Raw genomic sequence first — 27,699 nt, forward strand, 5'->3', positions numbered from 1 at the left:
CTTTGCTGTACCGCAGAAACACAACGTTGTAAAACTCCAATGAAAATTAACATAAAAGAAAGGAAAATAAATTTCTCCATGTTTAAATGTATCATAATAATTTGCAAATTGGTTTAAAAGTATTCAATTGGAATAGTTTAAAATCAGTTTTAACATAGATGATTTTGTGAAATGGGAGTGGCTTAATTAAAGGTTAAGGAGGTGGTACCTGAGCAAGTAGATTTATTCCTCCAAAATTGTTCGGATTCCCAGAGTAACAAAAAGGAAAATAGATCTAAAACTGGATAAACTGTTGATGGAAAGGGTGTTCAAAAGTTGGTTGGCCGTTTCATTAAAGGCCTTATCCAAATAAAGGATCAGGTTTTTCCCCCAAAAGACATGTCTTCTCTTAGCAATACCATGCCAAGCAAAGGAAAAAAAATTACACTTCTGAAACATTTACCCCACCAAATTTGAAGTGGAATCTGGGTGAAAGAATTTGTTCTTTATGGTGATAATTATTTTCCCTAACCCCAAAGAAAGAGACTGAGAGAATGTTTGCTTGCCTTCAAAGGTGAAGTCCTCAACCCCAGCTATCTGTCAGGCACTTCCAGAATTCTCTGCCATAGACATGGTTAAGTGATGTATTGGGTCAACTGAAGATTCAGAGGACATGAGGGTGCCCAGGGTTGTAGGCAATGCCTACCCTGTTTTTTCTTGGGAAACAGGATTGCTTTACTTCCATTACTCCCAGTGAATTGATTGATTTCTGGCATGTTTCTCATTTAAAAGCCCGAAGTCAACCTGGATGCTAATCTGAGTCTTTCCTTGCTGGAACTGAAGTTCAGACACCATGGGGAGTTTCTCCCAAGAGGCTATCCAGCACATCCCTGGTGCTCTCAACAACAATATGAGAAAGTATTGATTGGATGAAGAAAAAATATCCTAATGTCAATGGACTATTTAAACAAGATACTGCTTGGCCACTGACTGACTGGAAATGTTCTTGATAGACTCCTTTGGTTCAAAAGAACTTTTTTATATCATGTGGAGGTTTATCATAAAGATGCATCTGCCAAGAAATCTAGAAAATGCCAATCAACCAGGTCTCATGGAGAAGAGGGACCTGAACATAAATGGACCTCACAGCCAGAACCAGGATCCAAGGCAGCTCTAAGGAACTGAGAAGCTGTGATGGTGGGTTTTTACTCTTGGGGCCGATCATTCATGGGTCTCAGCTATTCCTCACATTCTCTGCTTCTCTGTTTCTTTACACCTTTCTGCCAGCTCCAACTGACATTCTCTCTTCTATTTTGTATATTTTCTCTGCTTCATTGTGTGCATCCTCATATGCCTGCGTGCTCAGTCATGTTCGACTCTTTGCAACCCTGTGACTGTAGCCCACCAGGCTCCTCTGTCCATGGGAATCTCCAGGCAAGAATACTGGAGTGGGTTGCCATTTCCTCCTCCAGAGGATCTTCCTGACCCAGGGATCAAACCTGTGTCTCCTGCGTCTCCTGCATTGGCAGGTAGGTTCTTTACCACTGAGCCACTTGGGGCCCCCGCTTTTTCAGAACAGTGGGCTTTCCTGGTCCCTGTTGTACCTCATCACCACTATCCTTTAAGCTTTACCTCCCACTGCTAAGTACATCATTTTCTCAGTATTTCTCAGTTCAGAGCCTTGAAGAATTTGATTGTCCTGATCAACTTTTTGTTCTAGGACTTGTCACAGGACACTGGCTAGCTTAAGGTTTGTTGGTTCTTAGGTCAATCGCTCAGCCCTGATCCAATCACCATGGTAGAAAGTGGGCTACCAAAGAGTGCTCTTTAAGTGGGTGCTATAAGCCAGAGTTGTCCCTAGAAAGGGCTCTGGTATGGTATCTGATCAACATGACAAGTATATGGATGAGGAGATGGATGGATGGACAGGCAGACAGGAACATTTTGTCCTCAGAAAGGTAAAGAACAATTGATTAGGGAAAGAGAGAAACTTAATGTGGGTTGAACAACTGAGCAAAGAGAGAACTGTATTTGCATGATGGAATATTTCAATGAGGTCTGACTTCAACCCAGGGATGCCCTCAACTTGTCACTGTACTCAGAAGCTGGGAGCTAGCTGAGGTCAAAACTCTTATTAACATTTTGATTTTCCTCCCCAACATAATGCTGTGGGTAAACTAGGCTTTTTCTAGAAATGCTGTCACTATTAGGAGAGATCACTTTAGACCTTTTTGGGGGTTTTGCTCTTCAGTGTTTATACTCAACTAAATAAGGTTTTTTTTTTTTTTTTTTTAAGAAACAATCAAGGCTTATCTAGAAGGCTAAATGCACACAGAAATCATGAGTAACCAAAATGATCTCTAATGTATTTGATCACCCATCTCTAGGCAGAATGTTCATTTTTCTTAATTTGAAATGAGACCACAACTTTGACTAATCTCCCAGTTTACAAATTATTCCTGGATGGTCTTATGTAGGTAGTGTGGCACGGAAGCAGAGTCCACTACAGTAGCACTAGGTATATTATCGCTCTGTTTCCCAAACTAGTATGTTTGGAGCATAACTTGAAAGAGACTGACTTGTTAGAAAACTTTTTTTTTTTTAACCATGCTGCACCACCACATGTGGGATGTAGTTCCCTGACCAGGGATGGAAACTGCATCCCCTGTGGTGGAAGCTCAGAGTCTTAACCACTGGTCCACCAAGGAATTCCAGAAAACTTCCTTTTTACTATACGTATTTGATACATTTCATTCTCTAATTCACTTTTCAAAGATCAACAGCATTATAATATTCTCTTAGCTAAACAGTCATTTGCAATCTCCATTTCTGATTTCTTGCTTTTCAGTGGGGAGGGAGTGGAACTTTATCACCTCTTAGCACACTATATAATTGTTTTCTATTGTTTGTCTCCCCTTACTACATGAAGCTCTTTGTTGCTGTTCAGTCACTCAGTTTTGTGTCTGACTCTTTGTGACCCCATGAATTGCAGCATACCAGGCTTCCCTGTCCTTCACGATCTCCTGGAGCTTGCTCAAACTCATGTCCGTTGTCTTGGAGATGCCATCCAACCATCTCGTCCTCTGTCATCCTCTTCTCCTCCTGCCTTCAATATTTCCCAGCATCAGGATCTTTTCTGAGTAAGCTCTTCGCATTAGGCAGCCAAAGTATTGGGGCTTGTTTCATCATCAGTCCTTCCAATGAATATTCAGGACTGATTTCCTTTAGGATTGACTGGTTTGGTCTCCTTGCAGTCCAAGGGACTCTCAAGTCTTCTCTAGCACCATAGTTCAAAACATCAGTTCTTTGGCTCCCAGCTGTCTTTATGGTCCAACTCTTACATCCATACATGACTACTGGAAAAACCATAGCTTTGACTAGACAGACCTTTGTCAGGCAAACTAATGTCTCTGCTTTTTAATATACTGTCTAGGCTTGCCATAGCTTTTCTTCCAAGGAGAAAGAATTTTTTAATTTCATGACTAGTCACCATCTGCAGTGATTTTGGAGCCCAGGAAAATAGTCTGTCACTGGTTCTTTGAGAAAGAAAACTCTTTGAGAGCAAAACATTTTTTAAATCTGTTTTGTTCACTGATTAGTAGTGAAACTGATTAGCACTATTAGCATTGGCTAATAGTGCCTAGAATTTGAATGTGGAAGGCACTCAAATACTTGTTAAAAGAATTTGCAAATGGGTTATCATCAGTATTTCCTTTATGGTTATCTTCCATTTTGCAGTGAAAGGGCCAAACTCTTCTTTGAACTTTTGTACCTTGTTTTTTCTCTTTCTGGCTAAATCTTACCTATCCTTCAGGGTCTTCCTTGGTGGCTTGGACAGTAAAGAATCTGCCTGAAGTGCAGGAGACCCAGGTTTGACCCCTAGGTCAGGAAGATCCCCTGGAGAAGGGAATGGCTGCCCACTCCAGTATTTTGGCCTGGAGAATTCCATGCAGAGAGGATCCTGGAGGGCTATCGTCCATGGGATCACAAAGACTCAGACACAACTGAGTGACTAATACTTACCTATCCTTCAAGCAACAAAATCAATACATTGTTGTAAGGCAGCAATTACATGCAAGACACTGTTTCAGCACACAAATCAACTTTCAAAAGCAATGCACCACCTGTTTCTTAAAAACTGGAGGCTTTAAATGCCATTCATCACAAACTAAACACACTAATATTCATTTACACTAAAAGTCATCCATACCATAATTACATTTTCATAATGTTGGAATGATTTAAGCATCCTGCTAAAATTGGATTAGCTAGACAGTACTTTAGAGCAGACGTGAAATGCTGGAAAGGCTGTTATGAATCTTTTCCAATGATTCTGGTTCTGAATTCCCTGTTGGACAACTTTGTTGAGTCTTATTTTTATTCTTGCATGAATCCATTTAATTCACTCATACATCTAATAATTATTAAACATCAGCTGTCATGTGGGTTCTTCAGTAGCTCAAGCAGTAAAGAATCTGCCTGCTATGCAGGAGATCCAAGTTCAATCTCTGGGTCAGGAAGATCCCCTGGAGAAGGGAATGGCAACCCACTCCAGTATTCTTGCCTGGAGAATTCCAGGGACAGAGTCTGGAGGGTTCCAGTCCATGGGGATGCAAAGAGTCAGACACAACTGAGTGACTTTCACTTTTTTCACTTTTTCTGTCATGTACCATTCAATAACAGGCAAGTCCTATAGAAAATCTTTTTCATTGCTGGCACAAGGCAATTTTTTTCTTGTTGAAAGACTATAATCTAATCTTCACAAAAGTAGGTCTTGTTAAAAAAAAAAAAAAGTAGGTCTTGTTTATCAATATTCTCAACTACAACAGTATCTGATCCATGGTAAATGCTCAAAATGCTCTAGTGCACAACCTGACAGTCAACATACTAACCACACAAGTCTATCCACAATCTTTCTGGGAGCATTGATCTAACTGTGCCAGAGCCAAGAGGCTTGCGTTTAAACTGTGGTAGGCAGGCTTCTAGAATGGCTCTCCAAGATGCCCCACCCTAATTCCTCAGACTGTGAATATGAGACACTACATTTGTGATGTTACATTACCCAGAAAAAGGGATTTGCAGATATAATTAACGTTGTAATCAGTTGACTTAAAACAAAGGAAAATTATTATGGTAAAACTAGTATGCACCCTTTAAAAGCAGCTTGTTTGGCTTATAGCAGAAAAGGAAGTCAGATCCCAAGAATGAGGGTTCAATGCACCATTGCTAGCTTGAAAAGGGAGGAGACCATAGCCTCCTCAAGAAATGTGGGTGGCTTTTAGACGCTCAGAGTGGCTGATGAGAACCAACAAGGTATCAGGAACTTCAGGCTTAGAACTGAAAGGATCTGAATTCTACCAACTGAATGAGCCTGGATGCAGGTTCTTCCCCTGGAGACTCCAGACAAGAGCCCAGTCACAAATTGATTGCAGCCTGTGAGACCCCATGCAGGGAACTCAGTCGAGCTTTCCTAGCCTTCTGACCTACAGAACTGTAAGATAACAAACAGAAGTGATTTTAAGCTGTTAAATTTGTTAAATAGCAACAGAAAATGAATACAATCATCCTGTACTAGAAGTCCATCATGTAAGCCATCTTCTACTTTTCCATTGTCTGAATTTGTTTTCCTTTTCACTGTCCACAGAAACATTATCCAGGAAAATATTTCCACTCAACAATAGTTTTTGCATATAAAAATAAGGTACTAAGAGAGTTTCCTTGAACACTATCCAGGCCATATTACTGGCCTTTAACTTACGAGCAATAAACTTAGAGATAAATAAGAGATAAAACCATCAATGACCAAAAAGATCTACACTGATGTCAATAAATTTGTAAAATTCAAGAAGATACATATAAATCAAATTACATATTGAAATTGTATTCAAATACTCTTACAAGAACTAACTGTCTCAACTGGGAAAACAATCAAATAATTATGTACACTGAGTCAGAAAATTATTTTAATAGTTACAAAACATTTTTTTTTTTTACAGAATCAGTATAAAATAGCAGTTGATTTCTCCATAATTATCAGAATTATTTATATGTGAGGTCTTGGCTAAGTGGGGCTGAAATCAACAAAAGGTCTTGGACTGTTGGCTCAGAAATCTTCCTGGGAAGCCCACCATGTTGATGTCTGTCATGCTTGACTCTTCATGAGATGACCCAGTCCATCTTAAAAAAAAAAAGTATCTTTTTATTCATTCTTTGGAGGCTTGAAGTGAATTCGGCAGCGTTCATTAAACACCTAAGACATGTGAACAGAAACAAAGGTCACTGAGTCATCCTGTATAAATTAGACCTGAAATTTCGGGTGAATATAACCTTCTCTGGGGCTTCACTAATAGTTCAGATGGTAAAGAATCTGCCTGCAATGCAGCAGACCCCAGTTCAATTCCTGGGTGGGGAAGATCCACTGAAGAAGGGATAGGCTACCCACTCCAATATTCTTGGGCTTCTCTTGTGGTTCAGCTGATAAAGAATCCACCTGTAATACAGGAGACCTGGGTTTGATCCCTGGGTTGGGAAGATACCCTGGAGAAGGGAAAGGTTACCCACTCCAGTATTCGGGCCTGGAGAAGTCCATGGACCGTATAGTTCATGGGGTCACAAAGAGTCAGACACGACTGAGTGACTTTCACTTCACTTCATAATATTCTTTGCCCTGAGTCAACAGGTTTAGGAAACAGAGGTGTTTCCTCACCAATTCAAACTGACTTACTAGGCACTAAGAGCACAGTGCCTAGTCTAGAAAAGACCCTGATGCTGGGAAAGATTGAAGGCAGAAGAAGAGAATGACAGCATGAGATGGTTGGATGGCATCACTGACTTGATGGACATGAGTTTGAGTAAACTCTGGGAGTTGGTGATGGACAGGGAAGCCTGGCGTGCTGCAGTCCATGGGGTCGCAAAGAGTTGGATACGACTGAGAGACTGAACTGAACTGAAGAGCACAGAATGCCTTGATATTCATTTATAATATAATTTTCATTATTTTAATAAAATTTAAATTATTCAAGGACAAAAATCATCATGTTAGCTTACTTAGTAACTCACAAATATTTTAATTCCATATAAATATTTTAGACAGTTTGACAAAATATCTAAATTAACTTTAAGATAAAACTGTTTAAAAATTCTTCTATAATGTAGATTTTATTTAGATATCTGTCATGCTTTTCTAAATGAGTGTCAGATGGTTCTACCATGCAGGTAGGGAAGTCCAGTCTACGAAGGGAGCCCAGTCTTGCTAAATTGTACAAATTTATGTAATGTTTTGTTTTATTTACCTTGCTTCCTAAAACTAAACAAATACAAATGCTAAAAACATTCTAAGATTACTTGTTATATGGACTGTGTTAAATAAAAATTTTGGTACAGCTATTTGATGGAATATAAAGCAAGCATAAAAAAAGAATAAGAAAGCTCTTTACATCCTAATTTGAAAAGATCTCCAAGATAAATTAAGAAAAATCACTTCCATTTACACTTCCATTCCAAAATACACACATATACAAAAATATATGTATATGTGTGTACACATACAAACAAAATTTTAAAGTTACAAATATCTGAAAGCATATACATCCTTTCAGAGGAATGGGAAAGGAGGTGGTAAAAATTAGAGAGGCATGAGAGTATAATTTTTATTGTATATCTTTTAATATTTTTTAAAAAATTAATCATGTGTCTAAAGAATTTTGTATCCAATTTAAAAAATTATAAAAATCTAAAACAATTTTTTCTCAGCATTTACTCTCATACTTTACTGACATAAGGAACAAACAATTTTTAGGTAAAAAAACAAACCAAAAAACCCACCAAAGAAACCAACCCATGTTGGCTAAAATGGACTAGCATAAAAATAAAAGAAAAACCTATGTAGGCTACTGGTATTCAATTTCTTAAACTGGGCAGTAGATACATGTTCATTTTACTAATATTCTTTACATTCGACATGTTACATGCTCTTTGGCACATGTATCTCACAATTAGAACATGAAGAAATTATATAGACTCTTTCTGGCCTTTTTGTCTTACAGCTCCTAGGTCTGACATATCCCTGGAGTTCCCAATGCTCGGACCAGAGGAGGCTTCAGATTAGTGGTTTTGACACACTGGTTGGGATGATATACACAACCTGGTTGAGTCTCTCCAAATCCTTTTCCTAAATAACTTCTTAACCATTTTTGCTGGCCTATTGCACCATGGCTACAATTTCTTCCCTTGAAAACAAATAGCCTCATTTTATGTAGAGTGGATGGAGCATATTTTCTTTTAAAGTAATACCAAATCCAAAAATGCTTCACTTTTCCTACTACATTTTACATACATCAATCCCTGCACTGGGTTTTCCAAACCAGATTTCATTGTACCCACCCTCATCCCATCCCAAGAGTAAATATTATCTCTCCAGAGCATAGAAATGGACAAATTTTGCCAAAATCTTTCAAGGAGCAAACATCTTATCACATAGGTGGAAAGGGGAGAAATACGAAATTTTAGCAAAAAGTATAGGATAAATAAATGTGATAAAGCAAAGAAAGTCAATTTGTATTTTACAGTTTATTCAGGGTTCTGCAAGTTGGTACACTCTAGTTTTTGGTTCTGTTGACCTCCGTCTGGATTCAGCCTAATTCCATCAGTTAATTTCAAAGGATAAAACAATTTTCAGTTCATTCTTTCAGATTTAATAGATTGTGCCCTTTGGAAATCTTTGAAGTTTTAGAGAGGACATGTAAACATACTTTTCCAGAAAACTAAAAAGTCAGAATTTTGTGGTTTTTAACTACATTTAAAGTCCTAGGATCCTGGTCCCCCAATCTAATTCCTAATTAGAATCATGTAGGCGGTAATAGGGCTTCCCTGATAGATCAGTGGTAAAGAATCTGCCTGCAATGTAGGTGGCCCAGGTTCAATCCCTGGGTTGGGAAGATCCCCTGGAGGAGGGTATGGCACCCACTTCAGTATTCTTGCCTGGAGAATCCCATGGACAGAGGAGCCTGGAGGGCTATAGTCCATGGGATCACACAGAGTTGGACACGACTGAAGCAACTAAGCAGCAACAGCAGGTGGTAAAAAGGAGCATGTGAATGAATCTAGGAGCCATAAAAAGCCCTATTACCAGATACCAGTGAAACTATATACAAAAAAAGTTTCATGATCAGATATGTTAGAAAACAAGCAACTGTGAAGGGTAGTTAATGACATGAAAATTTATGGAAATAACTAATCACAGAAAGGCTAACTTAAATAACCTGACTGAAGGCTCTGAGTTAACTCTAAATATCAAATAGCCCATAATTAATAGTAGGAATCATATAGAATGTCTCCAATTCTGTTACCATGACAACCATGCAATTCTACCAAGAGACTGAAAGGCTACTTTTTTTTTTTAATAAGATGGCTCTATTTGAATTCTAACTGCAACTCCCATCCCCCTAAAAAGTTAAAACGTTCAATTACTTGTAAATGAAGGACCTTTATTCTTAAGTGCCCAAGGCACTCTTTACTCCCTCCTCCTTTGGTTTGTTTCCTTTTGCTAGTTCTGTTTCCCCTCCTAGTTCCCTCTAAGAATCAACATCATTTTATACCTTCCAGCTCCTGTCATTTACCACTTCTTCAACATTCAGTTCTGACTGCATCCATTTCAACTGCAAGAAAAGGAAAACAAAAATGAAGTTATGAAAATTTAAAGAACTAAAACCAAACTCTACAATATTTTCCTAACAAAACCAGCTGCTGCTCCTGCATTTTTTGTCAATACTTAGGCTAGATTTCAAAACCTTCTTTGATATTCTTGTATTTAACCAATTGTTAAATCTTATAAAGCCAGAGTTCTCAAGCATTGCTGCATATTATTGACAGCTTTAAAAAAAACTCAAAAGTTCAGGTAGTTCACAGAAGAAAAACAAATGGCCAATAAACCTATTTTTAAATGTACAATCTTACTTATGCAAAAAGAAATGCAAATTAAGTCATAACATGATCAAAAAGATTTTTTAAAGAAGAAACCTGATAATTCCGATAAAATCTAGTATTAGTGAGGGTATGGGGAAAGATACACTCACATATATTTTTTTGTAGGAGTACAAATTGTTGTAACTTCTACAGAGAGCAATTTGGTAAGATTTAGCAAAAATGTAAATCCCCATGTCCTTTAACTCAGTAATTCCAGTTTGACTTATTGATCTACAATATAGATCTGCAAAGATAGCACAGAGAAACAAAACAAAAAAAGGACAAGGAGGTGGCAACCTGATTTGAATAAAAGAAAAAAGAAATAGGAAGAAAAACAGAGAAAGGGGATATAAAAGGCTCAAGTAACTGAGAAAGGGATGAATTTTCCATACCTTAACCATACGGCCAGAGGTCTGAGGCTAAAATGCTGAAAAGTCTTTCTAACTTTCTTTTTAACTGCCAACCTAATAACTCCATCAGAAAAATAGCCAATCCCACTGCCAGGTCCAGATGGCAGGACCCATCATACTCCTAGTCGCCTCTGCTCAGAGAGACTTGACAGGAAGGAAGCTAACTAGTTCCAAGAGGAGAACCTCAAAGTAAGTATTCAGGAAAATTAGCAGAAAAAAAGTATGAACTACAGGTTGAGGCAGCCAAGAAGTTAACAGCAGGATGACGTCCTCAGGCCAGGAGATTTAGGGGAAAAAATGCCAGAGAATTAGACAAGATTAGGGCAACAAAGAGGTGGGGACCCAGACCAAAGCATCTAACCATAAATTAGGAGTACAGCTCAGACAGGAGGTTTGAGAAATGTGCATCTAACACTAATAAGACTGGATGTGTACTGATTCAACGCTCCTTGTAAACTCCCTTTTTAGACTCAAAACCTGGTGTCAGGAGTATGCACCAGAATATACAATTAAACCATGACCAAGGAAGGACAGCGTGTCTGCTGAGATGCAGAGCAGTAACAAGCCCGAGGAAGCCCACCTGCTTAAACAAGAACCTCAGTTTCAGACTTTAATCAGCTATATAGACACAGAACTCATTAAAGCTTCACTGCTCTGTCAAAGCCTGGATTTTCTGCCAAAGAAGTAACAACTTCAAAGAACAGTGTTACAACAGGCCACTAAGACAGTGTTTATAATTGCTCTCAAATATTTAAACGAGTGTCCTGTAAAAATGGGTTTAGACTTATCCAGAGGGATGATTAAGGATCAGTAATTACATGTTACAAGGAGACAGATTCTCACAATAAGAAAATATCTGAATAATTACAGTTGTCCAAAAAGAGAATGCACCAGCACATAAGATTATACATCCCCTCAATTCTCTTAAGACTGGTTAAACAAAAGGGAGGAACCACTGGTTGGGTGGATATTTTAGACAGAATTAATGCAAGAATATGGAGTCCCAGAGATTCAAAGAGGAAAGAATCTGCTACTTTGTATCAGTCAATATGCTACCTCTTACATATATTATACAATTTAATCCTTACCCCCCAAAATAAAATAAAAGATATTAAGTATCAACTCCATTTTACAAACTGAAATTCAGAAGTTTCAGATTAATTTACAAGATTACAAAACCTCCAAGTGGTAGATGGATTTCCTCAGGGCTATCTGCCTTTATAATCAATGTTTCTTCTATTCTTGAACATGGCAGACATTACAGCCAGCTTCTAATACAATTTCAGTGGCACCAACAAAATGCTACCCTTGAGATAATTGTTTTTGAGGCTCTGGGTCTCACACAGGTAAAATTCCTCTCAAAGGCTATGAACAGGTGACAGCAGATATATAGTTCCAGCAAGGCTTTTTGGAGGTAAGGGTTTGGGTAAAGAACTGGGAACTTTCAGATTGGCGTCATATGCAAATAAACTATTTGACTATTAGTCACAACAAAAACACTGACTGAATTCAGAGTCGGAAGAGAATGGATTCAAGTCCAGTCCCACTACTTACTAGTTAGTGACTTTGGGGAGGTTAGTATCTCTGAGTCTGTTTCCACATATAGAATATGATGAGGTAGAGCTGGAACATCTTTAAGAGCTGCCTCTTTCTGATTCCATAACCTTCATAGCAAACTTGAAAAAAAAGCTCAAGCTTCCTTATTTGCTTAAGTACTACCCACGGTTACCTTCTACTATAGTCCCATGCAATGTCACAGGCTAGAAAACTACCTTTCATAACTCACTAGCTGGTTTCCAAAACGCCTCCTAAGATGACCTTTACAGCCCAAGTTCACTGAAGAACCCACTGCTGACTAATGAATGAACAGGTGTGAAACACAGAGCTGAAGCAGTCATCATGAACAAAGGGCACAGTAAAGATAGCGGATGGATTCTGTACCCAGTGAGACACACTGCATCAGCAGGATGGCTAAGAAAGTGCACACACTCACCTGTGTGCAGCAAAAGATAAGACTTGAGAGAGACAGCAAGGTCCCCTTTGCAAAATTTGGCTACATCCACTAAACAAAGTGCAAACTTCACAACTTGTTCAGTATGAAAACATGATTCTATCTCACACTGGATTTTCAGTTACCTGACATGCAAGGACCAGTAAGTCACTTATTATGCCATCTTAAAATGCAGACAGGATTTTGGTAATTATACAGTGGTCATGTTAAGAGAAGGGCTTCTCTGGTGGCTCAGTGGTAAAGAATCTGCCTGCAATGCAGGAGACCCAGGTTTGATCTATAGATTGGGAAGACCCCCTGGAGGAGGGCATGGCAACCCACTCTAGTACTCTTGCCTGGAGAATTCCATGGACAGAGAAGCCTGGCAGGCTACAGTCCATGGGGTCACAGAGTTGGGATATGACTGAAGGACTAAGCAGCAGCAACAGCATGTAAGAGAAAGCCCCTGTTCTTAGGGAATAACCAACATATGTAGGGGTAAAGAGTATAATGTGCCCAGTATATTCTCAAAATGGTAAGAAAAAAAATGTGTATGGAGGGAGGGGGAGGAAGACAGGGAAAAAGGGAGGGAAGGAGGAAAGGGTAGGAAGGGTGGAGAGAATGAACTGTAAAGCAGGTGGAGCAAAATGTAAACAAAAGGTGAATATAGGTAAAGGGTACATGGGAGTTCCTTGTACTATTTGTGCAACTTTTCTGAGAGTTTGAAATTGTATCAGAATAAAAAGTGACCCCTTGAGCTATTCCCTCACCAAAAGACAGTAATGCAGTCCAGAAAATAAAACATGGTATACATTTCCACTGTTTTCTTGACATGCCACATTTAAGGGCTATAAAGAAATAGCTCTGCCTCATTAACTCTACCCTGAAGTCCACACTCATCTACATTATAGCTGACTTTAGAAAATAAGGCTTCCTCTGACATACCACTCAGTGGACGTTTATTGTTTTTCTAAAAGGGAAAATGGCAGGGATGGGAGATGAAATAGAAACAAAGGAGAGTCTAAAAAGAGTCAAAGACCCATACCATCTTTTCCATAGCAAAGAAATAAACGTAAGGAGGCTCTAGGGTACCTGCTGTACTGTACTATATTTTTATGGCTGAAGAGGGTAATATCCTGAAGTTAAACATCTATATTACATTTAGCAGGTTTCTACAGATGAAACCAGAGGTAAATATTTTTAAACTGTAAATATATTTTAAAAATGTTTCTTCTCAATTCAAGACTTAGATGTGATTTCTACAGATATTTTAACATGGTGTTGATCTGTATTAATCCTTATATCTTTAACTGTAGAATATATAAATGAATGGAAATAACATGATTACATGCTTTTTTATCTTAAGCTGCTACATTACATACAATCATGAAATGCACATTAATTAACCAATTAACACTGAAGTGCAATAAAATAAAACCCATTAAGAATGAAGTACTAACCTCCTGGTCATTTTAAGTAATAAGCATATCTTACTCTGGATTTTTCACGTTAAGAACTGCTTTTATTTTGAAGGCTAAGTTTGGAAACCTTGCCTTAGAAATGTAACCTTATTCAACTTACCTTTGTCTGTTCTTTTCTAAGTTGCTTTAATAACGTTAAATCATCCAAATTCTTTTCTCTCTCTTCTCGGAGCTGTTTTACTACTGATGAGGTCTGAGCTATACAGTTTTTTATGACTCTGTCCCTACTGGCGTGGGCCTCCATCAACTAAAAGAACAAAGAAAGAAACAGGAAAAAAAAAAATAAGATAAAATCACACCAACTTGCCATATTTCAGTCTTTTTAAATTTTAGACTACAGAAATGTAAGACTTTCTAAAATAATTTTTAAAAATTGAGTCTATGGAAGAGAAGTTTGTGCTGAATGAGCTAGATCAAAGGTGGGAGCTGTGAGGGTGGAAGTGAGAGGCTGGGTTGTCCTCTTCCTCACTATGCTCCCAGGCCTCCTTGCTTCTCTTCCCACCCTCCTCCTGCTGGGCTTCTCATCTCAGGCTCCTTCTCTCTGAACCCCTTTCTCTCCCATTATTGTATCTGTGTGTTCATCTACCTTATACCTACTCACACACACTTTCTGAGCCACTTACTATTGCTGCTCTTTCTTTTTGTCCTTTCATTTTTTTCCCCCAGCCTCATGTTGTCAACAAGTGCAAAAAGTTATGAAGTAAGTGATGTAGAAAAGTCTTTAGTTACAATAAAGAAAAACAAAAGAATGCTACATTTACCTATGTCAGACAGAACTCTTTTCAGGATTTTTAAAGTATCAACCAGGAAAAACTGTAAATGAAGTAGAGATTATTGATTCTATCAATTGTGCTAACAGTGGTTCACCTCCAACTAAAATTTAAATGCTGGCTTGCTCCATGTAATCATGTTATATCATTCCTTTTTCAGTCCAAAGGAAGAATACCTTAATGCTATACTATTGACAGTTGTAATAGAAATAACCTAACCATTATATATATCTTAAATACATAAAATATAGGACTGACAACTATTCTATAAGTAGTCTTCGTAAGTTATTTGAAATAGATCTCTTAAATGATCATATTGGAACCCTGTGATTAAGAACTACTGGTCTAATAGATATCAGAAAAGAATAAATCTTTATATTTCTAGAGAGTAATACTAAAAGTACATTACTTATAAGTTGTACTCATGTAAAAGGAATTGCCTAATAGACATTAATCCCAACTATAGTAAATTTCTCTAATATGCTAATTCTTTTCATTGTAACATTTAGGATTTGCAAGCATAGCCTCAAGGCCCATATTTACTAGCTGGTATGCTATGTCTATTACTTATTAACTCCTTCAGGTATAATTACAGAAAATTAAAAGAGGCATTGAGGGTACAGAACTATTCTCCCCAGACAGAATACCGTCAGAGTTAAGAAACTCTCCCTGAGGTTGTGTGAGACTGGCTAAATAATTAGCATTCCCAGGCTTCAGTTCCCTCTTTTGTAAAATTATGAATTATGAGTAAATAATTGCTAATACCCCTTTCCACCTCTAAAATTTAGAGGCAGCATGACTCAATATATTACTCAGATGCTAAATGCTATTTAATTACTTTGATAGTTTGTCTAACTCCGCCAGCAACTGATCAAACAGCATTAGCATCAACTAGAACTCTAACACAATATTCTCATTTTTCTGTCTACATCTTAAAATCAAATTCAAGTTGTATACATTTTGTTAAATATTCAATAATTCTCTTTTGGTCTCTCACTAGTCTCCTTCCTCAGTTGGGCTTTCCTCCACTGTTCCCCTCCTTAACTTGGCACCTTCTCTGTGGATACATTTCTGGATGCTGACTATGCTCCTACCCTCACAGGCTTACTTATCCTTCATATTAGACCCTCTGTGAACCCACAACCATGTAAACAGGAATGACTGGGTATATCATCTTTTACTCAGCATATTCAATTATATTTTCAAGATCATCCTTCAATAAGATTCAAACCTAAGAGCATATGCAAGAGGAACATGCATGGACTTCTATACATGTAAGTTGAAGAAATGATGACACCTGATAAGAGTAATAGTTGGTGTGACATAAGCCGACCGAAGGAAAAAATAACACAAAACCAGGTTTATTGGCTCATCAGTATCAGATGCTTGAGGATTTGGTCACATGAGAATTATTTCTGATACATAAAGTGTTTATTAAAGGAATTGAGATATTTATTAAGAAACTCAGTATGGTAAAACTGTGGTTAGAGGAGAAAAATCCTGAAGGATAACCATATCATAACCATACTTCCTTTGATTTGGGGAAAGCAATTTTGAAATGAAGACATTTGGGGTAGGGCAGGAGAATGATTCAAAACGAGTCTAAAGTGGGTATACCTAGAACTTCCCAGTTTTATTTTATTTTACCACAGATTTGAGAACTTCTTTCGGTCTAAAATTTTCATCTTTTCATCTTTTTTTTTTTTTTTAGGCTGCACAGCTTGCCAGATCTTTGTTCCCTGACCAGCGATTGAACGTGTACCCTTGGTAGGACAATTTATCTGTGGCTTTTCCTTCTCTCCTGCCAAATGTTTCTTTTCCCCTTCCTGATGAGTAAGGGAAGAAAGAGGATACAGAAAGTGCGAAGGGTTTTAATTCTTCCTTATTTCAGCTGTCTAGCTTTTTCAACACTGATTCATTCAAAGACCCCACTTTACCTCACTGTTTTACTTGACTGTTTCATTCTCTCCTGTTTTCTTTGATGTATAAGGTTTCCTTAAGTTAGAGTCTGCCCACAAGGGGAGACTGTTTTCATTTCTTAGAACCATATCTCCCCATTTCTTAGAACCATATCTTCCCAGACTATTGCTTAAGATCACACATTTTCTTTAGTTTGTAGAAACTGGATCAAAACTTTTACACACCTTCAGGTGTGGGCAAGAAAACGTGAAGATTCCATTCTTTTTCCACAGTTTAATTATATGTCAATTGATTTCTTATTTTGCCTGCAAAGAAAGACATAAAGGAAGCACAAAGACTCAAAAGATACACTTACTGACTCATAAAGTTGTTTACAGGTTTGGCTGGCATCAATTTTCCCTGCAAAGGAAGCTGTTGGAACCGTAGTGTTTAATTCATGTACTATTCTGTCATCAATCGTCCTCATCACCTTGAGCAATTCCTATATAATATTTAAAATAAAAGAATAATAATTTGAATGGAAAGTTAAGTGATAAGACCAGGTAAGCAAAAATAAATAATTAAAGCTCTTGGATATGTTACAACACTGTATATTAGGAGTGGGGAAACCATGCTATATACAGTATAACCATAGAAAAATCTTTATTAATAAAGACTGATAGGTAGGTTATGTAATAGTAATTCTAACACTTGGCACAACTCTGTTTCCTTGGCCCAAATGTGACTGTCTTAAGTGTAAAGATTTTTTATTCATTTGTAAACCCCATTTGCTGGCACATGGTGCAAAACACAACTGTGTGTTCTTTCTATCTCTAGCATACAGCCAAAAAGGATTCTACTGAACTTGATTACTTCAACTTCTCCAAAACAATCCAACATAATTGCTTGCTCTATTCTCTATCTATCTCTCTAAAATGTGGTGCTAGATAGAAAACTTCTAGAAAGATATATAAGAAACCATCAGCAGTGATTAACATGCAGAAATTAATCTATACTCTCTTAGACACTCCCCTGCCTTTAGGCTTTTTGTTTTTTAGTTTTTTACTATGAGTACATATTATTTTTGTAACAAAAAAAACTACACTGCTAGAAAAGTCATTGTGGTTTTTTTGTTCATAGAACAAGAAGAAATTAGCTTTACCTTTTCTCAGTTACCCAGGTTCACATTTCCCAAGGATCTCTCCCCTCTAAAAGAGGCTCCAACTCTCAAAAAACAATCATTAAAATAAAAATATCAAAAGGGCAGGGGACTAAGAAAGACTCTAATGAGTACTCCAACCCGGTATAGTCCCTTCTCCCCACATTCTGATTAGGGTACTTCTCACTTGTCACTAGAGAAGGCTGAGCATCAGCTACCTCCTGACTCCAGATAATATAAACTCTAGAAAGTTTCTAGTATATATCCTTTTCTTTCCCTTTTAATCCACTCCAACCTCACCCCAGTCACACAAAACAATCACTGAAAATCATCAAGAAAACAGACGTGTATAATACTAGGACTCTTATTTACTGAAAACATCTAACAAGTTAACATTTAATATTAATGTGTATTAAACCATTTTTGGTTGATTCTCTACCTCCTTCAATATATGAACCTACTTCTTTGCGAAACTTAAATCCAAATTGAAATCAACTTCTTCATTTCTTCCATCCATTTATTTACTTATTGGGCATAATAAAAATGACAGCTTTTCATCTGAAAATTGGTATGAGTATGAATTTTATACATTATTTAACCATACAATTGTGACAACTTATTTTTTATTATAGTTGATTTAACAATATTATACTAACTTCAAAAATACAATGTATTGATTCAGTATTTTTATATATTTTATTAAATTTAAAGTTATAAAATATTGGCTATATTCCCTTTACTGTATCATCCGTTTGTTAAAATAAGCTTTTATTATGACTAAAGAATTAATTACATAATTTTAGAAAATTAGAAAAAAATTTAAAGAAAATAGAATTATCCATTGTTAACCATTATTTAGTTTTTTCTATACATATCTGCAAATATTTTTATAAAAATGTGGCACTATATAACATTTAAAAGTTCTACTTTATGAAATTATACCATGAGCATTTGCCCTTGCTACCTTGAAGACATGTTTAATACACACATAAATATTCCATTCAGTGGGGGTATCACAACTTATTTGACCAGCCTATTATTCTTTAATTAGTAGTTTAATATCCTTTTCCAGAATCTAATTTTGAAGTAAAACAGCTTGTAGAAGGCTCATAATTTAGACTAATAAAAACAGGCAAACAGGCAAATGTCAGGTCTAAAACTAACTTTACTATCTTATCACCTCTTCTTGTATCCTTCTATTTTGGTCAATGGTATCAAGATTCTCTGTAATCTGGAATTCTTAGGGGATAATCTCAACATACTAACTAAGCAAGCATCACATTAAATAATGTCTTATACACAGTAGAGGATATATAATGTCAGTAAGTGGCAAATTCCACACAAACAGTGGCAGCACTATTTAGAGAGGCAAAAAGTAGTTAAGTAGTAGACAGGGACCTTCCTGGCAAACTTTACCTCCCACAACTTGCCTATTAAGACAAAAAAACCTTTAAACTCTCTTCTTTCCTCCTGTCTAAATCAAACTGATCCTGAGACCAAAGTTTATACCTTCCAGATAAAGCTTTCCTTGGATGAGAGTCCTCAACAATCTTTCTTCTTCAAACATCTGAAGCAATTAGAGAGAGAGAGCACAGAGTTCATTCATTAACTCACTCTGCCTTCAAAAAATATTTACTAATGTCTAGCAGCAGCAGCAGTACATGTCAGACACCACTCTAAACACTATGGCTACAATGATGAGTAAAACAGAAAAGGTCCTTGCTCTTATGGAGCAAAATTCTCATGGGGGAGACAGACAATAAACGAGTATCCCAACAAACAAGACACTTTCAGCGCAGAAAAGTACTGCAAAAAAGAAAACTGCAGTAATGAGATGAACAGTGGGGTTGAGGGGCTAATACGTTATACAGGGAGATCAAGACAGATCTCTCTAGGACATACCATTTGAACTGAGATCTGAATGACACAAATAAGCCAACTAAAAGGACATTTTGGGGAACAAGGCAAAAATTAAGAGGCAAGAACAAACTTGGGGATGTTTGAAGAACAAAAAGAAGGCAAGTGGTCTGGGAGCGAGTTAAGTGAAAAAGTGGTATTAGGTGAGAGCAGAGTTGATGAGAAAATGAAGGAGAAGAGAGACCACAGAAATAATTAAGGATTCTGTTCTAAAGGCAACAGGGGTTTAGGCAAGGGAACGATATAACAGTATTTCAAAACACAACTTCAGCTGCTAAGTTGAGAATGGAAACACTGAGCAGACTACTATGGTGGTTCAGGCAAGAGATAAAGATAAGTTTGATTAAGAGGTTGGTGAACCTGGGCCCTCAGCAGTGAGAGCCTGGAGTCCTAAACATTGGACAGTCAGGGAATTCTCCAAATTAACTTCTTTAACGCCATGAAACAAGAAGAGATCACTGAGGGAGACTATAGGTGATAAATGGGGTTAACAATCAAGAAGGAACTCCAGCATCTAAAACTATCGAAGAGGACTTCTCTGGTGGTACAGTAGATAGGAACCTGCCTGCCAAGGCAGGGGACAGGGATTCGATCCCTGGTCTGGGAAGATCCCACAGAACAAACTAAGCTCCTGCACCAACTACTGTGCCAGTGCTCCGGAGCCTGTCAGCCACAACTACTGAACCTGCATGCTGCAACTACTGAAGCCCTCACACCTAGAGCCTGTGCTCTGCAACAAGAGAAGTTACGGCAACGAGAAGCACATGCATTGAAACTAGAGAGTAGCCCCCACTTGCCACAACTGCAGAAAGCTCACGTGCAGCAATGAAGACCCAGCCCAACCAACAAAATAATAAAGAAATAAAATTTTAAAAAATAAAACGACAGGAAAAAGACTGTGATGTCACAGAACTCAGAAGAGAGGCTTCAAGCCAGGAACAGTCAACTGTGTTGAATGTTAGTCACTTAGTTGTGTCCAACTCTTTGCAACCCCATGGACTGTAGTCTGCCAGGCTCCTTTGTTCACAGGATTCTCCAGGCAAGAATACTGGGCTTCGGTAGCCATTCCCTTCGCCGAGGGCTCTTCTAGACCCAAGGATGGAACCCGGGTTTCCTGCACCGCAGGTGGGTTCTTTACCATCTAAGCCACCAGGGAAGCCTGTTGAATGTTACTGGAAGTAAATAAAGATGTGGGTAGAAATTAACTTCTAAGATTTAACATGATGGAAATTATGGGTCATCTTTACAGGAGTCATTTAAATAGTGTGTTATTAATGGACTCAATAGTTAACATGGCTTAAGTATAGAGGGTAAGACAAAGTATGACGTAAAATGAGGTCCACCATTATAGGTCATCTTTTGGATGTTAGTCTTTTTCCTGAGCGCAAATAGAGAACCAATGAAGTGTTTAAATACAGTAGAGTTATATGATAGGGTTTGTATTCTGAAATGACTACTTAGGTTAAAGTATTAACTGTTGAAAATGGATTAGACAGGAACAAGAGTAGATACATAGAGGTTAGTTAGGAGATTGGTATAGCAATGCAGGTGAAAGATTATATATCTTTACATTTCCCAGAATCACGATTTACTTTGAACTTCAGGTTTGAGTACAATCATTAGCAATACAGCCAGCTTTCCCTCTGATAAAACAACCTGGATATACTATTAAGTTCCTTATAACAATATGAATTTATCAGCATTAACTAGGTAATGAATCAAACAACTTAAGTATTACAAATGGAAACTAAAATGTGAATTTTCAAATATATCAGTCCTCTCTGTGTGTGCTAAAGAATCATCAATATAGGATCGAGTGCTTGGCTTTTAATATGGTAGACACTAGCCATATGAGGTTATTTTAGTTAAAATTAAATTTAAAATTTAGTTTTTTAGTTGCATGAGCTACATTTCAAGAAGTGCTCAAAAGCCACATATTGCTAGTGGCTACCATATTGTACAGAGAAGGCAATGGCACCCCACTCCAGTACTCTTGCCTGGAAAATCCCATGGACAGAGGAGCCTGGTAGGCTGTGGTCCATGGGATCGCAAAGAGTCAGACATGAATATGCGACTTCACTTTCACTTTTCACTTTCATGCACTGTAGAAGGAAATGGCAATCCACTCCAGTATTCTTGCCTGGAGAATCCCAGGGACGGCGGAGCTTGGTGGGCTGCCATCTACGGGGTCACACAGAGTCGGACACAGCTGAAGCGACTTAGCAGCAGTGGCACAGGACAAATTTCCACCATCACAGAAAATTCTACTGGACAGAACTGAATTCAAGATGATATAATGACAATCTCTAAACTGATAGTGTACTTGTTCAGGAATTGCTGAGAATTGTAAGCTATTTTTAAGTTAGGAAAAAAGATACTAGAAAAATTCAAGGAGGGACTTAGGAAGGAGTTTCAAAATTGCAAAAAGTAAAGAAAAAGAACTATAAACTACCTCACTAGGCACAAATTTCTTTATTACAAAAAGTGCCAGGGCTCTTTAGGCAGCTCCAAGGCCTAGAGAAAAGCTTGAGCAGACCTCACAGGCTCAGAGCAGATGAAGGTTAATGCAGGCACATAAATCCTGCCATTAAACCATGTGTATCATTCAAAATGAATTACTGACTGCCTAACTGACACTAGCTCCAACGATGTACCTTCCTTCTCACAAATTCACCAAGAAAATATAAAGAAGACACCCTTGAGCAGACATCATACAATGAACTGCAACACAAGTCCACAGGGATAATACAGAAATATACACAGTTCAGTGGCTCTCTCTGTATAGGAGCTGAAACCCTAAATCAGCTTCTAAGTGTCAAAGCACAGCAAAAAGATAACTCTTCAAACTTTGTAGTATCTCTAGCTTCTCCTTTCACCCTCCTCAAAACAAGAAGAAATTGATATACCATGAACTCTAGTTTTAGACTGACCGTTTAAAATTATTCTGGCACTTATCTTGGAATTGTATTTCATGCATTATCTTTCATTCATTTCACCCTCTTGGAAGGCAATTTCAGTACCAAAGGACTAGCATATCTAGCAGCAGGGAGGGGTAGAGAAAACTTCCTGTTGTCCCTATAATTACAATTATACGACACTCTATTTCTAAGGTTAATTCTTAGGTAATCCCTTTTATTATTTTAGGAAGCTTTCAAAGTATATAGGGAGAGGTAAAAGGTCTATTACATGACAGTAAAATTTAAATGTGCTCCATGGAATGATCTGGAATTTAACCTTTCTTCTCCTCACTTTGCCTGAAGGTACACAGAAGTAGATCCCATTCACATGGGACTCTTTTTAGAAGATGTGGTTCCTCAAACTCCATCTTTACAATGTTCACAGTGTGCTTCCCGCAAGCCAGAAAGACAGACTTGCCTGCAACTGCCAGAACTGTCTTCGGTCCTCTGCACTCCAAGGCATGGGACCAGAGAGCAGCTAGGCATGTTGCAAAAGAAACCATCATGGATACTAGAAAATAGCCTATTCAGTCTATATTTAATTACCAAACAACTCAAAAATAATCTTGTAAGTTAATATTCCTATCAGAAATATGAAAACTTACATATCCTAGGAATGCTCAGTTGATTCTGCTCAGGTAATACATGCAACTGGGTCTCAGATAGGGTCAGGAAGAAGGTATTTCAGTGTGTCAAGTGGGAAAAAAATGCACAGAAATGACAAAACATCATGTGGTCAGGGAAAAGCAGGCCTATATGGCTAGACAGCAAAGTTCAAATGTATATTGGAAGTGGCAGGGGTTGGGGAGAGAGAATATGTACGAATAAGGGCAGTGATAAGCAGAATTGCTTTGGGATTGGATTTTAAAGAATAGCTCAGTTGGTAAAGAATCTGCCTGCAATGCAGGAGACCCGGGTTCATTTCCTGGGTCGGGAAGATCCCCTGGAGAAGAAAATGGCAACTCACTCCAGTATCCTTGCCTGGAGAATTCCATGGGCAGAGGAGCCTGGTGGGCTCCAGTCTACGGGGTCGCAAGAGTCAGACACAACTTAGCGACTAAACCACCACCAACCACCATGCTATGTTAAGTAGTTTACATCTAGTCATACAATTCCGAAATTAGATGCATGGTTCAGATTCTAAAATTTAGAAGATATTAATAACAGTATGAAGCCATAGCCTTATGGAGATTAGGTTGAAGAGGAGAAATTAATAGAGAAAGGAAGACTGAAGATAAGGAGAGCTACAGCAAAGCTAACTACAAAACTGACAGGGCACAAAGACTGTGGCAGAAGTAATGAATCTTCTGAAAGCATCTCTTTGATCAACTCCCCCACTCTACTCACTGACTCCCGAACCTCACAAGTGGCATTCAAGGCCTTTCATAACCTGGTTCCAATCTTTTGTGTAATCCAAATGTGCCCCTGTGAAAATTCAGAATTCCAGCAATTTTCTATTTCCCCCGCAACACATAAAACTTTCTGCCTATATACTGTTTCTTCTACTGATAATTACGCTGGTTCTGTCCACCAAAGACTCAGCTCAATTAACATCTCTTTGACTTAGTTCTCTCTGAACTGTTATAACACTGTCCTCACATTCTAAATATCCTCTGCATGTTTTATACCCTGACTTGAGCTCGTTTTATATTTTACTCACTCAATTTCTCCAATTGCCTGGTACCTAGTAGATATCTGTTATGGATTGAACTATGCCCTCCCCACCACCACTTGCCCCCAATTTCATATGTTGAAGCCCTAAAACCCAATCTGGCTGTAGGGAAACAGGGCCTTTAGGGAAGCAATAAAAAGTTAAATGAGATCATAAAGCATGGGACACTAATCCCATAGAACTGATGTCACTGTAAAAGAAAAGACACCAGAGACCTCTCTCCCTTTGTGACCACAAATAGGTCATATGAGGATAGCGATGAACTAGCAACTTACTTTGAAATACATTAAAAAAAAAAAAAAAATTTAAAATGTGGATTGATAGATAGAGGGATGGATATGTGATTTAGTAGATACAGTGAATCACTGTAGAATCCAGATACTGGGTACATGAGTATTCATTGTAAAAGTCTTTCCATTTTTCTACAGTGTTTAAACATCTTCATAACAAAATTCTGGGAGAAAAAAGTACCTAAATCTTCATAATAAAAATACATGACTTTCTGTTTCTCTTCCACAGTATTCAGTGCAGGGCTTTTCATATATAAGGTATTTACATACACAATGTAATGGTTTCATAGTTCTTAAAATATAAACTTTGATTCATAATTTGTGAGTGTGCCAGTTATCAGTTTACAACTTTATAAAATCCATTAAAACCTAAATGTTATACTAAACTTTTACATTTTAAAACATATATTTTTTACATTTCTGTGCCTCTGAAGCAATAGTGGCAAATGTTCTTATATTCATTAAAATGATATGCCTAGGCCAGATCTGGAAAACCGGATCTTCTGACTTTTAACCAAGGGTATTCTCCATTATTTGCAAAGAGTTGGATACGACTTAGCAACTGAACAACAAATTCTCCATTATAAATCACACATTTGAAAAAGTGCTAGAAAAACAATCTAAAAACTTCTCCAGGTTTCATTAATGAGATTCATTTTATTACATTATTTACATTATCTCTGTGAATAAAACGGTTCTCCAAGACAGTTAAGCTTCTGCCCCACTTACAACATCTTATCTGATTGCCCAAAGGAAAATCAAAAGTGTTTTTCAAGCACTGTTGGATGTTTCAACAGCTCAAAGAGATCCTCAGAAATTTGGTTTTACAGATTCAAATAAACACAGAGGTGAAAGCAGTTTTAAATGTTATTTAACATTATCTTATTTTACAGATTCAAAAGTTAATTATGGAAGGGGTTAAGCGATTTGATGAAGGTCCCAAAGCTGTTAATTGCAGGAGTAGTATTAGAACCTGAAACATTTAATTCCCTAACCAGGGCTCTTTCTCACAAACTTGTTCAATTATTTGAGCTTATTAAGTTAGATCACAGGGCTAATATGACAAGACCAAGGCCACAAATGTGCCAGTTAATCTTAAACATTTCATATATGTTAGAATCCAAGTCTTTTTTCTATCTTCTTTAAGATTTTTACAAATATTTGTATCTCTTGGGCACTCTGATCACATTTGAAGTCTGTTGCTGTTGTGCTGATCTAATCTGTGCAGCGTAAATGGTGAAAAGGATGTATATAATGGTGGAAAGACCCCACACAAACTTCTTTGGTCAAATGATGTTTGTCAAATAATTCAATCTGTTGAGATTACCTTCAAGAACATCACTCCCTAAAAATGGCTCCTAGAACAAACCTTACTACAGAGGTCAATGATACATGAACAGATTTTTCAATATCTCCAGTTTAAAATACCCTTTTCATGACTTAAATTCAACTGCTTATCAAGACAGCAGCAGATTTATGACTACAGTATAGAACTTTCATAGCAACTTGGTCAAAAATCTAGACCCCTTGTTCTTTAATTTGTGTGTTAATAACTAGCCCCGGACCTCTGGTGTTTTAATATATAAAAGATACAACCTTTTTCTTAAATGTATTTTCTCTAATGGTTAGGAAGACAGAGCACCATTGCAGGTACTAGAATTAATCGCCCCTCCAAGACACCAAAAGTTCTAACCCATCAAAATAGTAAAACAAGTGTTTTTGTTTTATCAAGTAAACAAGCTCTCCTCCACTTTTTTCTTTCTTGCAAATGCTCAGCTTAAAGTAGGAGTGGAATGACAGACGCTAAGAACTGAGTTCAAAGAATGGCTAGAAGGTTGTTACAATCCCTACCCACCCGGCCAAGCTCGGCTTTGCCACCGCAGAACCACGAGAGTTTCTGGGTGCAGTTACTCAAGGACTGGGAGGAGCAGGGAGAACCATGACCCCAACGCAGCAGCTTCTTTCCCTAAGGCCAAGCTCGCGCCCCCATGACCTCCAATGGCTCGAAAAAGGAGTCTTGAACTGCTCGCTTCAGCCACAACTAGTCCGCATATCCCTCCCAGGCCAGAGCAGGGAACAGGGTCCGGGGACAAAAGGAGGGGTACGCCTGCCACGTGAGGAAAACCCCATCACCTGGAACTCGGCGAACTCCTCACAGTTCACACCGCCACTGGGCGCCGCCATATTGGACAAACACGAGGTCCCCGCCCCGAGCCAATCACCGCGGAGCAAAGGTGTCCGCGGCGCCGCCTAACAAATAATATTGAGGGGGAAATCTCTGCAAGAAAGCTGAGTTCAAGGTTTGTCTTTTCCGCTTATCCTCACCCACACTGAAACCCGTAACGCTGCTATCCTTCTTTTCACTCTTACTCGTTTAATCTGTCCTCCTGGAACTGGCCCCAGCGCATAGATAAAAGAATGTCAGAACTTGAAGGGATCGTTTTGCTCCAATCCCATTTTCTTACAAAAAGGGCGACAGTTTAATGGCCCCACCGATCAGATGATTCGAGGAGGAACTCTTACGTAGAAGTAAGATGGGGATTTTGTTCTTTAAGAATTTGAGTCCAGCAAGAAATGTCAAAAAAGACACTTCTGAAAGTATGGGGTAAGAGGTGAATAAGGTGTTCAGGTGTGGAAATAGTAAAATGTTGTTTTATAAAAATAGGCAAATAGAAAACAAAATAGGAAACACGTATGTGAAGAAGAAAATGGAGAAGGAAATGGCAAACCACTCCAGTACTCTTGGCTGGAGAATTCCAAGGGTAGAGGAGCCTGGCAGGCTACCGTCCATGGGATCACAGAGTCGGACACGGCTGTGCAACTTTCACTTTCATGTGAATTTCTCAGGTGGCCTGATACTCCCAAAGCCAACAAGAGACCAAGGCCACTGGTCACTAAGAACCCAGCTATTTAGTTTTGAGAAAGACATGTACATATTCACTGAAAAAACTGTACTGAAATACTGGTTTATCTAGGCAGTGTGACGTCGGGGTCTAGTTCACATAAGTCCTACAATAAGCATTTACTTTTTTCTATTTTAAACGGGTACTTTCTTTGGTGCAGAGAATGCTTTGCAGTGGTACTGGAAACCAAGACTCCAAAAGAGCATTCTTAATGCCTCCGCCAAAACGCTGGCCCGTGTGGGGCGGGACGAGGCCGCTACCTGCACGGTCTGAGCGCTACGCACGCCCCGCACGTTCCGAGCATCGCGC

At 38.1% G+C, this 27,699-nt stretch overlaps 1 protein-coding gene across 2 annotated transcripts; it reads right to left on the reverse strand.

Moving 5' to 3' along the window:
• Nucleotides 1-5,924: 5,924 nt before the first annotated feature.
• MIX23 (mitochondrial matrix import factor 23) lies at nucleotides 5,925-26,764 on the reverse strand. Of its 2 annotated transcripts, none has more exons than XM_065942703.1 (5): nucleotides 26,621-26,764; nucleotides 16,869-16,994; nucleotides 13,924-14,070; nucleotides 9,576-9,635; nucleotides 5,925-6,156 (listed from the first exon to the last, which is right to left on the reverse strand). In XM_065942703.1, exons 1-5 carry the CDS (start codon nucleotides 26,669-26,671, stop codon nucleotides 6,136-6,138), a joined length of 405 nt encoding a protein of 134 aa, XP_065798775.1. In that variant the 5' UTR covers nucleotides 26,672-26,764; the 3' UTR covers nucleotides 5,925-6,135. The 2 variants fall into 2 exon arrangements, with proteins under 2 accessions (XP_065798775.1, XP_065798774.1); XM_065942702.1 differs by having other exon boundaries at nucleotides 5,925-6,229.
• Nucleotides 26,765-27,699: the final 935 nt, after the last annotated feature.

The sequence above is a fragment of the Muntiacus reevesi genome, chromosome 8 (assembly GCF_963930625.1).
Source record: "Muntiacus reevesi chromosome 8, mMunRee1.1, whole genome shotgun sequence".
Classification (NCBI taxonomy): domain Eukaryota; kingdom Metazoa; phylum Chordata; class Mammalia; order Artiodactyla; family Cervidae; genus Muntiacus; species Muntiacus reevesi.

Bases quoted from the DNA above. Each gene is read 5' to 3' on its own strand.
- MIX23 (XM_065942702.1), bottom strand. From the start codon at position 26,671: ATGGCGGCGCCCAGTGGCGGTGTGAACTGTGAGGAGTTCGCCGAGTTC. The intron at 14,071-16,868 runs GTAAGTGTATCT...TTGTTCTTTTAG, and splicing joins GTAAACAACTTTATGAGTCA to TTGATGGAGGCCCACGCCAG. The intron at 9,636-13,923 runs GTAAGTTGAATA...CTTTTCTTGCAG, and splicing joins TTAGAAAAGAACAGACAAAG to TTGAAATGGATGCAGTCAGA.